The sequence below is a fragment of the Rhinoderma darwinii genome, chromosome 13 (genome assembly GCF_050947455.1).
Source record: "Rhinoderma darwinii isolate aRhiDar2 chromosome 13, aRhiDar2.hap1, whole genome shotgun sequence".
In the NCBI taxonomy this organism is placed as follows: domain Eukaryota; kingdom Metazoa; phylum Chordata; class Amphibia; order Anura; family Rhinodermatidae; genus Rhinoderma; species Rhinoderma darwinii.
Window position 1 is genome coordinate 48,822,285 of NC_134699.1, and position 13,987 is coordinate 48,836,271.

The 13,987-nt window shown below is 38.4% G+C and overlaps 1 protein-coding gene across 11 annotated transcripts in view; it reads right to left on the reverse strand.

The window, feature by feature from the left end:
* Positions 1–13,987, reverse strand: part of CACNA1G (calcium voltage-gated channel subunit alpha1 G) — a 338,489-nt gene that overhangs the window by 176,876 nt on the left and 147,626 nt on the right. For all 11 annotated transcript variants that reach the window (XM_075845569.1, XM_075845564.1, XM_075845566.1 and 8 more), the window contains exons 4-7: positions 12,244–12,341; positions 6,480–6,639; positions 5,102–5,393; positions 1,033–1,125 (exon numbers count right to left, since the gene is read on the reverse strand). In XM_075845569.1, the coding sequence (XP_075701684.1) occupies positions 1,033–1,125; positions 5,102–5,393; positions 6,480–6,639; positions 12,244–12,341 (643 nt within the window). The remainder of the gene's footprint in view (positions 1–1,032; positions 1,126–5,101; positions 5,394–6,479; positions 6,640–12,243; positions 12,342–13,987) is intronic.

Consider the following 13,987-nt stretch of genomic DNA (forward strand, 5'->3'; position numbering starts at 1 on the left):
CTGTGGTCTCCGGTCATGTGATCGCTGTGACAGCCTGTCACAGCGATCACAGAAAAGTTTGTTAGTAAATAACCAACTTTTCCATTAGTTGTATCCTCTCCCTCTCTGGCAGGCTGCAAGTTTGCGCACCCTTCATTGTAAGCTCCGCCTTGCACCCAGCGTGAAAAAAAGCACACACATTTGGTATCGCTGAAGTTGGCAAAAGTTGGCAAACAAATATTCAGGTGTGTTTACCCAGTGGCATGCACCACTATATCTATTGTTTTTTTTTTCCACAATATGGAAGCCCAATATGTTCTAAGAAAAACAACACCAAATACATGTAGTTTGGAAGAGTTATAGAACAACAGTTTGCTTTTAAATTGGCACAAGGCTACAACTTTAAAATTTTGTAGGGGGGCAAAGCTTCTGGTCAGGAAGTGGTTAATAAGATATGATTACACATTATATACAATTCATTCATTTATTCTATATTTTCATCTGTTGTGCGATTCCAGAATTCTAATTGTTGCTGAATATATTTCAATACAAAGATCTTTTGCCTAATGATCGCACAGCAGAGGTGGACCGTGTGAGTTAGCAATCAGGGGGAGGGGGGGGGTCACACCTAGATATTACAGACCAACTTAGACCCCCACTGAAACTTGTAATTTCAGCCGAAACATCACTAGTCCCAAACTTTTGAGCTCGGCAGACCGCTTAGCCCAACGTCTGCTTCTGCTCCTATCTGATACTAGATATGTATGTACGTGATATCTACTAAGGCTACGTTCATACCACAATTGTCGTGTAGATTCGGCATACATGCCAAATCTGTCCATTGGATATAATGGGCCTGAGGTATGCTAAAAGAGTGTCCTTTTGGTATACATTCGGCAAGTATATGTTGGTATACCTTCTTTTTAATTGTAATGAAATGCATAATCACCCATGGTTACGTATACGCTGAGCGTGCACAACAAATGTTTTATACTATGAAAATAAATCACCTGCACTATAAATTTTTATGTAAATGACGCAACTTAAACTTACTATAATTAGAAGAATAAAGTAGATAAAGTTGTAAAATGAGTGAGCATCCATGACAAAATACATGATGTCCACCCAACCTTCTAGAGTTATCACCTGAAATAAAGAGAAAAAACTCATTAAGCAAAACATATACTTTGATCCCAGTGGAATGTATGTACTACCTTGTATGAATTTGAACAAAACTAGCAGATGGAAGCATAAGGCCTAGTTCACACAGAGTTTTTTTGCAGGTGGAAAAACCTGCCTCAAAATTCCTTCAGGAATTTGAAGGCAGATTTTGACATGCCTGCCGCGGCCATTGTGCACCTCTCTCAAAAAACTCAGCAAAAACTGCTTTGATGTCATTGGGAGGTCAGAGACGGAAACGCCTGAAGAAAGGGCATCACGCTTCTTTTGAAATCAATGGCAGGTGCTTTTGGACGTTTTTTGGCACGGTTTCCGCGTCAAAAACAGTGCCAAAAAACTCAGTGTGAACATACCCTATGGTAGACCATAGTATTTTCCTCCTTTTAAAAGGTAAATCTTGGTCTAACAAACTAAAGGGTAACTAAACGTTCACATGTCATAGTGACACGTCAGAAGTTTTGATTGGTGGGCGTCCGAGCACTGAGACCCACAGCATTCGCTAAAACAAAGCGGCAGAAGCGTTTGTGTGAGCGCTGTGCAGCTTAGTTTCTGTTCAGATTTTTCCGGAAATCGATGTAGCGATGGTGTACCGACTCAATAGAAAGTACATGAGCCTGTACTCCGATACATCGGCTTTCCAGGAAAAAGCCAAACAGAAACAAAGCGGCACAGCGCTCACACAAATGCTTCTGCCGCTTTCTTTTAGCGATTGGTGGGGGTCTCCGTGCTCGGACCCCCACCAATCAAAACTTCTGATATGTCACTATGACATGTCAGAAGTTTGTTGAACGTTTAGTTACCCTTTAAATTATAGGATAAACAATATGGAGGTTAGTCTGTTGGTCACCCAGTCCTGCCAAATTCAGCTCTGGCCTATAAAATTCTGTTATATTAATATTTGTTGTTTGCCTATTAATTGGCATAATAGATATTACTTGGCTTAAGGTATTCACTGTATATTTATCATGTTATATAATGACTTGTAGCAAAATCTAACACGAGATGCTTAGTTATTGAGGTTGCAAATACTGGAAAATGTCATAGTCTTCAAATTCCTGTGTGTATAACTGGTGACCAATAAGTCCTGCTCCCTTTAGCGGTATGTCTACCTAAAGTCATTCTACCTTAGGGCATGTCAGATGTGGCGGAATTGTTGTTGAATTCTGCTGCGGACAGTCCGCGGTGTAAATCTGCAGCAGATGTTTTTTTCATTGGCTTCTATACATTTTTAGGTAACTTAGGTCAGACGTTTTGGAAAATAACAATGCGGAATTGAGGAATGCAATACAAAGGCTGAAATCTGCAGCAAGTCCGCTGTGATACCCGCAACATCTGAAATACCTGTCAAATATGCAAATGTTGCTGCAGATTGGTTGCGTAATTGCAGCAACATTTGCAGCGGAAAAATTCTGCCACGTCTGAACATGGCCTTAAACTGCACTTTTGCTAATGATTAAGGGCATGTTCAGACATGGCGGAATTGCTGCAGACACTGTCCGCATCAATGCCGCACATAATCCGCGTTGCAGATTCCGTTGCGGATTTGGCTAAAATGTTAAGTAAAATGCTGCAAATTTGTTGTTGCGGATTCAGGTTCGGATCACACCCTGCTCTCTTTCAAACATTCCATCCCAGTCTGGGTATAGACCTCGACACACACAGGTCCAGCCAGAATGAGGAAATATCCTGTTTGTGAAAGCAATCCACAACGCATCACACATTACATCTGCGGATTTCATTGCGTAATTTTGAAACTCCATTGAAGTCAATGGAGAAATTCCGCAACAAGTACGCATCAAGTCCGCAACAGACAGTGTGTGCTGCGGACAGAAAATTCCGCACCGCAGCCTATGGTTCGCAGCAGAGTTTTCCGCAACATCTGCACGAAGATAACTAAAAAGGTGTGGAAACCAATGGACAAACTGTCCGCAGCGGAATTCCACAGAAATTCCGCCACGTCTGAACGTGCCCTTAGTGTGGTCGTTTAGCCATTGGGTGGAACCAAATTACCAATCCTACTAATATTTATATCCTAATCATTGGCAGAACTGCAAACCTAAGTTTCACCTCACCATCAGTATTACAAAAACAGCTTTAAATAAAATGCTGATAAAATGATATAATATTATGTACTGGAATCTATATTTTTATATAAAATAAAAAAAAAAGATCTTTTCAGATCTGCTATAAACATATGTCCTGCTCCTGTTATACTTTGATTACTTGTCATTACATTTGATTCTTGTGTGTAATATATACTGACGACAATGTAAACCATGATAAATGTGACACTAGATGGCATCAGAGACTTTGCTCAAGGTGTATTACTACTCCATTCAGTTTTGGTATTGTACATGTTTATTATATATGTATATATATAATCTGAAAAAATGAAGAGGAAGCACTCCAGGAAAAATGGTGAGAAAAGGTGATGTGTTCATTCACCCCAGGCAGGCAACGTTTCGATCCGTCTCTATGGGATCTTTGTCAAGCTTTGTAAGGCATTTTTCCTGGAGTGAGGCCTCTTCATTTTTTTGGATTACACTAACAAGGGTTCCTAGCCTCAACCTAGGAGGCCTGCACCCACTGCTGTCGCTGTGCTGCTTTACTCTTTTCCTCATTATATATATATATATATATATATATATATATATATATACACTACGTGACTGATATACAAAGACCTACCTGAAAGAATGCCTAACAATTGAAGGGGTTGTCCATTTTCATATATCCTACTAGGTAATTATGGGTTAACAGAAGGGCATCCTCTGTTCAGAATGCCTATCTCTTGGACAGAGTGTAGGGTGGTTACAAAGAGCAACTCTTGCTCTGGAGGACCTGTCAACCCATTGATTTGAACGGGCACTCTGTAATGCTTCATTTTGACCCTGTGGGGGCGCTGCAGGGAAATTGAACACTTACTGCCATGTTTCCCCACAGATTACATCTGATCGCTGAACTCCCAATAGTGGGACATTTTGTTATTAGCTTATTATTAAGCGACCCTTCTAAAAAAGTAGGGATTGTCCAAAGTGGACAACCTCTTTTAGACAAGAGAAACCAGAAAGGAATGTTAAAGGCTAAGAAAACCTTTAATGTAATTTTTTAATGTAATGTATAGAAATTCGGTGAAAATAAACTCTTTTCTAATTTACTTTTACTAAAAATGTTCCTTGGTTTCTGCTCTGAAGCTGCTAGGTATCCACTGTACAAAGAAGCTTTGGAATGCCAGCTTACTGACGTATCCGGCTGACCGCGGCGTTCTACCGTGAATGCATAGAAACTGAAGAATAAAACCAAAGGAAAACCTGTCTGTCTCTCTCTCTCAGCAGGGAGGAAGTAAACGGCTGCAGTAATTCAAGTCTCCTCCTACTCTGCCCCCTACTGAAATGTATGGAATGTGCAACCTGCAAGTTATTAAAGCTGATAAAGCATAGGAAGCATAGCCTAGATTAGAAATTTTACACACTGATGAACACATAAGAGGTTTTTAAATAGCTCACTGGTGGTAGGCTTTAATTTTCTGCCGTAATATGTTATCATTGTTTAGTCAAATTGCTGCATTTTCGCCCCTGGTTCTCATATCCTTCTTCCCCGCAGAGTACCGCTCCATCCATAATATGGACACATAACAAGAGACGTCAGTCTGCAATCTCCAACGAAACTCATAGCGCATGCCTGTCCAGGACTAACGAATGCACAGTGGCTTTCAGTGGAGATTGCAGACTGACGTCACTTGTCATGTGTTCCTCCATTGGTGGCCATATTATGGATAGAGCGGCTTCACACATAGCAAAAATACTGCAGAAAAGCTAAAAAGAATGTATTAATAAGTTGCCTATTTTAATGTTTGACTCTCATTTGGAAATAGTGGACCTAAAGTGGCCAAAACCTTTAAATGTATCACAGCGGGAGAAAACTGATCAGGAAAAACTCATACCTGAAAAATTGCTATCCAAGCATAACCAATATTATCGAAATTGATAGCACCTTTAAAAGGGTTATGTTCCCCAGCAGAACAGTTTGTATAATACTGATTCCAGTTGACACAAGAAGTATTGCTGGTGTTATTATAAAAGTTAAAATCCAGTGTACACTCCAGCCCTTCTTCTCTGCGCGTAGGGACACTACGACAGTACCGCATACCATTTTCTTTGGCTTGGGAGCAGATAAAAGGATTCTCATCCTCATTCTCAGTCTGATAGTACCGTTCTAACTCCAGGGAGGCAGGACTGTAAAACAGAGAAAATAAAGAAGTTTGTAGGGAAACATGGTGCCTAGGTGTGAGCTCCTAGCCCTGTCCTATAAGAAAAGAATGGCCTTTCGTAACATAAATGCTTGATTTTGGTTACACTATGTGCTTGTACGTCAGTTCATGACAGTTAAGGCTTCTTTCAAACTAGCGTTAGTATACGTTTACCTCCCTGCCGTCAGAGGAAGAGAGGATCGAAAGATTAAACGGAAAGCAGCGGTTCCGTTAGAATTACCATTGATTTCAATGGTAATTCTTTTGTTTCAGTTGCTTTCCGTTTGTCTCCGTTCGCTGGGTTTCATTTTTTTAACGGAAACAAAAGTTCTGCAGACTGCACTTTTGCTTCAGTCCAAAAAAATGGATACCCAGCGAACAGAGACAAACGGAAAGCAACTGAAACAAAAGAATTACCATTGAAATCAATGGTAATTCTAATGGAACCATTGCTTTCCGTTTAATCTTTCGATCCTCTCTTCCTCTGACGGCAGGGAGGTAAACGTATACTTCTGGTAGTGTGAACTTAGCCTTAAAGCTTGTAGGGGTATTACGGTAAAAGTAAATAAAGCTTATTCATTGTATAACAAAAAGTTATGCAGTTCTGTAATATAACGTGGGTGTCATTTCCTTGCTGTATTTAAAATCTCTGCTTGCTGTAATTCAGACAGCTGCATGTCACCCCATTCCTCTGCAAATTTCTAGCTTGTAGTTATTGGTAAATTTTGTTTCTTTTTTCATTAAAAAAAAATGCTATTTAAAATAATAGGTAATACTCTGATAAACGGATAAATCTAACACATACTAATGCTCCAGAATGCAAAGTCTTTTTTAATATTACTCAATGACAGGGAGAAGGGAGACTATACACCAGACAGGTAAAATAGTAATACTGACATTCCCAGCGAACAAAACAGAACAGAATGTCATGGAAAAAACATAAAAATATGAAAAATTAAGAATAGAAGCATACTAAAAAATGTTAACTGTTCGGCCAACTAGGAATAGAAGCCTTTCTTACAATATTTCTAAGTCTCATTGACTTGTCATAATAACCACATTTCCAACTTACAGACTGAAGTTTTCAGGGAGGAAGCAGCGGTTTCGAAGCAGACCAGCCCAAAGCTGAACTCCAACAATGCCAAAAATGAAGAATACAAAGAAGCAAAGTAGAAGGACATTGCCTAACATTGGAAGGGTGTCCAGCAGCAACGTGACAAGAATCCGCATACCTACAAAACAAAACATAAATAGCATTGATTTGTGACAACTGGGCCAAACTGGCATTTTTTAGGGTTTTGTGCACACGGCTTCATTTCGGCCGTTATTCTGGCCGCAAACGGCCGAAAAATTCGAAGAAGAATGCCTCCAAACGTCTGCCCATTGATTTCAATGGGAAAAACTGTGTTTTGTTCCAACGGGCCGTTTTGAAAAACAGCCGTGTAAAAAAACGGCCGCGAAAAAGAAGTGCATGTCACTTCTTGAGCCGTTTTCATATGGAATGGTATACTAAGTATACCAAAGCATTATAGCAGCGATCTAAAGATGGCATAGTAAAGTCCCCTAGTGGTACTAAAATAATAAGTAATAAGTGTGAAATAGAAATTATTAATAAAAATGACAGTAAAAAAAACAAAAACAAAACATTTTTTCCATAAAAAGTGGTTTTATTTAGTAAAAGTGTAAAAAATAAATAAAAGTACACATATATGGTAATGCAAAAACAAATAATTTAAGTTCAAAAGAGTTTTTATTGTGCAAAAGTAGTAAAACATAAAAAAGCTCTACATATATGGTATCGTCGTAATCGTACCGACCCATAGAATAAAGTTAATGTGTTATTTATGCCGCACAGTGAACGGCGTGAATTTAAGACGCATAGAGCAATGGCGGAATTTCTGGGGTTTTTGCGAATTCCCCCCAAAAAATGTTAATAAAAGTTAATCAAAAAATTATATGTACTCCAAAATTGTGCCATTAAAAAGTACAACTAATCCCGCAAAAAACCAATCCTCATACAGCTATGTCGATGGAAAAATAAAAGAGTTATAGCTCTTTGAATGCAACTATAGAAAAACGTAAAAAAAAAAATAGCTTGTCCATTAGGGCGTAAAAAAGGCTGGTCACTAAGGGGTTAAAGGCAGACTGCATTTCTAGGTGCTTGATTTTTTACAATGGGATTTTTTATTTGATTTTTGTGGCAATGGGACTAAATTAAACACCGGATTTCAACAATTAAGAGGTGTGTCCCGATACTTTTGTTTATGTAGTGTAGCTTTAGTGACAGAGGGACAGTAGAGAATGGTGTAGGTGAGCACCAGTGTTGTCAGCTATATATTAAAAAATAAAGGAAAGGAAAGTCGGAAAGGAAGTAGCCATCAGGGATAGGCCCATGGGTTCAGCCATCTTTTACCTTGTCATACAGAAAACCCCTCACTAAGGTAACGAGGTATGGTGGGCATAAATCCACTGTCTCATAAAAATCGTCCTGCAGCTCAACTATAATCTGAGCGCAAATTCCAGTGTTACACCTGCCATTACCCCAACAATTATTTGTGGCCTAATTAGAGATGAGCAAATCTATTCCAAACTATCTCAGCAGGCTGGCAGGGACACATTACTATGGGAGACCCGGGTAGGTTAGTATGGTATTTTTTTTATTTTAGTGGTGGAATTGCAAGTGCCCCAATTGCCCTGTTTGATTCTCTTCTGTCTTCTAGTTTCATACAATTATTGAAGACATCAGAGACTCAAACAGGACAATCGGAGCAGTTGCGATTTGCGGCGAATTTATTTGGACTGAATCTAATCGGACAGTCGATTCGGTAGAATCGGACAGGAACGAATTTCTGAAAATTGGCTCATCACTAGGCCTAGTCACTCTGCACTACAGTGCCTATGTTAGAGGGTATACACAACAAGGACCTTGTGCCATCTTAACCCCAAAACATTCCCTAAAACACTGGTGGAGGGAAACACTAATACCAATGCCCCTTATGTGAAATCCCAAACTGCAGTAGTATTGTCGGTAGATTACAAAATAGAGACATCCATTCTTAGTGGATTACAAAATAGAGACATCCATTCTCAGTGGATTACAAAATAGAGACATCTGTTCTTAGTGGATTACCAAAATAGAAACATCTGTTCCTGTTGGTTTATAGCGAAGAGATTTAACCGCATTCTGAGTGGATTACAAACTCTCGTGTTCTGTTGAGCTATATGTGAACATATCGCAACTCTTCTATATTCTACCTAGAAGCTAAAGTGGGCTAACCATAAATCCGGCTTCGTGTATTATACAGTGTTCGTTTAAAATACCTTTCGTCACTTCCTCAATGTCGTGTAAGAAATTGCTAAACATTAAAATCTCCTGTGTGGTCACTACAGAGCTCTGGGCCAGATGGAAAAGAAAAGAGAATGGCTTTAATCGGGCAAGATGTCACCTGTCAGTCACTGCATGTCATTGACCAGAACTGGATTCACTGTATGGTCTGCAGCGAGAGGATTTAATTCTTGTTTGTGAAACAACAACTCTTATAATAATTTAGCATTGTTCAAGCCATACAAAACTATGAGTGTTATACAGCAGAGGTTACACTGACTTCATAATTGATCTTTCTATTGACCTTAGTTCTCGTAACTCAGTGGCCAAGTGGCAGAAGGTATTTCGGGGATCAGGGGGCCCCGTTCTAGAGATAGGTGCAGGTCACAGAGGTAGGACCGGCATCTATCAGACATTTATGGCATATCGCTTTAATCTTTATTCCATTGGTGGTGAAAAGTCATGTGACTTTGAAGGTTTTTTATCAATTAAAGTAGCGAGAGTATGTTTCTGTTCATTGGTCGGGTAGACACACTTGATTTTGACTAAACTTGTAGGTTTTTATGAATGAAAGTAGTGTGGGTGAACTTTCATAGGTTAATTCTGCTCATGGGACCAAAAATGTATTTTAAATGAAAATCGGAGGATATATGATAAGCTGACTTTGGGCTGATAACATAAGTTAATCGATAACAAATCTCATATCTGGAGCCCTTTTCAATCTAACAAAAAATGTAATCCAGCAAATTATTATTTAAAATTTGTATAGTTATACAAAATATCTCCTACAAAAATTATACATCATATGTAACAATTGGAATAAACAAATATGTGTGTATATAACACACATATTTGTTTATTCCAATTGTTACATATGATGTATAATTTTTGTAGGAGATATTTTGTATGTTTAATTCTTATTATTATTGAGGATTATATGTAAGTGATATTTAAAAGTATAAATGGGCTTTTGTGGCGTCATCGTTCATGCCCCGGAAGAAGCTGACACAGGTGAAACTCGAATCGGGCTGCTCAGACTGTTCGTATGCCACATGGAGTTTTATAACTTTGACATGCTGATTTTAAACTTGTGTTTGTGAGTATGGATAAACTGTCAGATTTCCTGATGACTGGATGGAGTCGTTACTGCACTATGTCCATATTTTATGTATTTTAATGAATAGTGAGGACATTTTTGTTGGAAGATCTTACTGGACTTGAAGTGCAAAACCCTTTATTGCCATCGGGGAATGCCATTTATTCCTGGAACACAAGGAAGGATTGGGTTTCTGTACCCCCTTGCTTGCCAAAGATACTGGTAGAGAGCAACATTTTTTTATATTATATATTTGACATATGAGAAAACAGGACATTTTTCTTTACACTGACTGCACCTGGTTGTAAATTTCGTGACTTGTGGGAGGATTGCATTACTTTTTATGTTACTATCTTGTGAGCTTGTGAGCTTTGTTCTAGTACCATATTTATGTACTAAGCCTTGTTCTGGTACTGTATTTATTAACTGTGCTTAGTTCTGGTACTGTATTTATTAACTGTGCTTAGTTCTGGTACAGTATTTAGGAACTGAACTTTGTTCTGGTACCATATTTTTTTACTGGGCTTAGTTCTGATACTGTATTTATTTACTTTGTTTGGATCTGATAATGTATTTATGTACTGAACTTGGTTATGGTACCATATTTATTTACTGTGCTTGGTTCTGGTACTGTAAATATGAACTTAGCTTAGTTTACCACTTTTTTTTTCCCACAACTCTTCCCCTTTGTCTCAGTACAAACTCTAATGGACTGTGCACACCTATGATAATGAATGTGCACATATACCGATCAGCCATAATAATAAAACCACTGACAGAGAAAGTGAATAACATTGTTTATCTTGTAATAGTAACCGTCCAGAGGTGGGATATATTGGGTAGCAAATAAACAGTCAGTTCTTGAAAGATATATGTTGGAATCAGAAAAAATGAGCAAGCGTAAGGATCTGAGTGTCTTTGATAACTGCCAAATTGTGATGGCTAGACGACTAGGTCCGATTATCTCCACAACAGCAGGTCTGGTGGGGTGTTCCCAGTATGCAGTGGTAAGTACCTAATAAAAGTGGTCCAAGGAAGGACAGCTGGTGAACTGGCGACAGGGTCATAAGCACCCAAGGCTCATTGATGCGTGTAAAGGAGCAAAGACAAGCACATTTGGTCCGATCCCACTGAAGAGCTTCTGCATCACAAATTACTGAGAGAGTTAATGCTAACTATGATAGAAATCTGGAGCACACTGTGCGTTGCAACTTTCTGTGAATGGGGCTGCATTGCTGCAGACCGGTCAGATTGAGAATAAAGATCCATGTCCACTACCTCATTCAGGCGACCACATTTTAGGGTTCCTATTACCGTTTCATCTACTATTAGCCTGGCTATTATTACTGGACAACTGGACTTTCCAGGAGAACAGTGCAGCCTTCGGCACTTCTTACTAAGATAAGAATAGTATCTATCTATCTATCTATCTATCTATCTATCTATCTATCTATCTATCTATCTATCTATCTATCTATCTATCTATCTATCTATCTATCTATCTATCTATCTATCTCTCTCTCTCTATCTATCTACATGTATGACCGCAACATTTCCATATATATACAGTGTATATATATATATATATATATATATATATATATATATACAGGGTGGGCCATTTATATGGATACACCTAAATAAAATGGGAATGGTTGGTGATATTAACTTCCTGTTTGTGGCACATTAGTATATGGGAGGGGGGAAACTTTTCAAGCTGGGTGTTGACCATGGCGGCCATTTTGAAGTCGGCCATTTTGTATCCAACTTTAGTTTTTTCAATGGGAAGAGGGTCATGTGACACATCAAACTTATCGAGAATTTCACAAGAAAAACAATTGTGTGCTTGGTTCAAAATGGCCGTCATGGTCAACACCCAGCTTGAAAAGTTTCCCCCCTCCCATATACTAATGTGCCACAAACAGGAAGTTAATATCACCAACCATTCCCATTTTATTTAGGTGTATCCATATAGATGGCCCACCCTGTATATATATATATATATATATATATATATATATAAAAGCCTATTTACTATTAAATTGAGTTATCACAAATTATATACTTCTCCTTGAATAAGAAATATTCCTTAAAGAGGGGTTTACGTGACTTCTGTAATGGATTTCCTATAGATTCCAGGCAGCAGTATACTCTTCTCCAGACATACACAGCCACTTCATGTCATCTATGTCTTTCTGATGAGGTTATTTATAATCATTAATGCTGCCAGTTAGGACACTATCACAAATAAACTCACGGTGAAATCAACATTGAACAAATTACGTATGCCTTGGAGGAACATATACTTCACTGGGAAATATAAAGTACAAATACAATCAGACAATGGAACGCTGCTTCTGCGAATGTAAGTCTTTACTGCTCAAATCTCATTTATTTACATTTAGGGGAACTTACTTGGCACTCGATTAATGGCTCGCAGTGGACGTAAAACCCGGACTGCGCGCACCGCTGAGAAGCTGACATTCTGAAGATCCAAAGAGTATTCAAGCATCCTAAATAAAAGAACATATATCAAACAGGTTATGATTTTTTTATTATTTTTTACTTCTAGTTGCTTTAAATTTCACGAGGCAGAGAATAAACAAAACGGCCTACTGACACTACAAAGCAAGTAAAGATGATGGATTGAGCTCCATTTCTTGGTACATGGGATCCCAATTTTCCCTTTCGGTATAAATTGTTTAGTACTATACTATACTATAATAGCATACCATGTCCATTTATAATTACAATTTGGTCTTATAAGTAGTTTATATTAGCTGTGTTTTATATCATGAGAGCAGCCTGTTTTATTCTCAAGAGGAGTAAATAAATATAGCTTCAAATCGGTATGCCGGCCTTAACAAACGATGGCGTATCACTAAGATATTCTGTCACTTGCTGATGAGTAGTGCCCCAACCACTGGGCACTGTTTAGAAAAAATGCTAAAGGAGCCTCAGCCTCTTCGTGTGATTTGGGTTCCTGTGGTCGGGCCTCTACCGATCAGCAAGTGACGACATATTCTAGCACTACACTACAGTTACGCCCCATGCACATTACGCTTGGGACAGCCCATAAAATGTTTCCTCCCAAAATTGATGTGCAATTATTACATAGTCAAATAGTTTTTTGGCTGAAATAAGATACATGTCCATCAGTATTAGCTGGGGGAAAAAAGAGGAAAAAGGAATCCTAGTTAACCCTTGTTGATCCAGAGACAGGTGAAAACTCTAATAAGGTGTAAACCATCATAGGGGAAATTCTTTCTGAGCTTTAATGGAGAGTGTTCTGTCTTTTGACTGAATGAATAGCGCAGTCGTCTATTGATTCCGTCAATATGATCGCACCCTTAAACGACGGTGACAAAGGAAACCATTTGCACCGGATCCGTCACCATTGAAATCAATGGTTTCCGTTTTTTTCAGTTTGGGTTCCGTTCATGGGTTCCCCTGACTAAAAGCTCACACGGAACCCATGAACGGAGTCCCAACGCAGATGTGAACGAAGCCTTACAGTGAGGAACCCTCTTGGGACCTTTACAGTTGGAGACTGAAGCTTATTTTTTATCAGCGTCTGTCCTGTATCATCCTAGAATGAACATTTTTTTTTTTGTGTATTTTTGTGTAAATTCATTAAAGTTGATCACACTTCTTGATTGTATATTCTTAATGGTTTAATTAATCTCTGTGAAGCCTCATTCAAATTAGCTTATTTTACATTCGTATTTTCACCGTATTTGGTAAGATCTGGAATATATTGTGTAAAAACAACAAACTCCATTAGCATTTTATCATACGCTGATTTTTCCATACGTGAGTGAATTTTGAAAATCGCAACATGCCCAATCGTATTACAAAACTTTACACCCAATTGAAATCAATGGGATGTGTGTAAAATATCTGCGTATTTTATTGAATTTAGCATGTATTTCATGCATTTTTGGTGGCGTTTTTTAGACGTATTTCTTTATAAAATAACATTAGGGAGTAATTTTAGAAACCAGAAAGTAATAAACAGATGAAAATACTGAATAAATACGGATGTAAATATGGAATCAAATACTGATGAAAATGTAACCACTGACAAAATACATAACAAATACTGATGTTAACTAGTTGCCGACAGAGGATGAGAATAATCATCCCGAGCGGCAGGTGC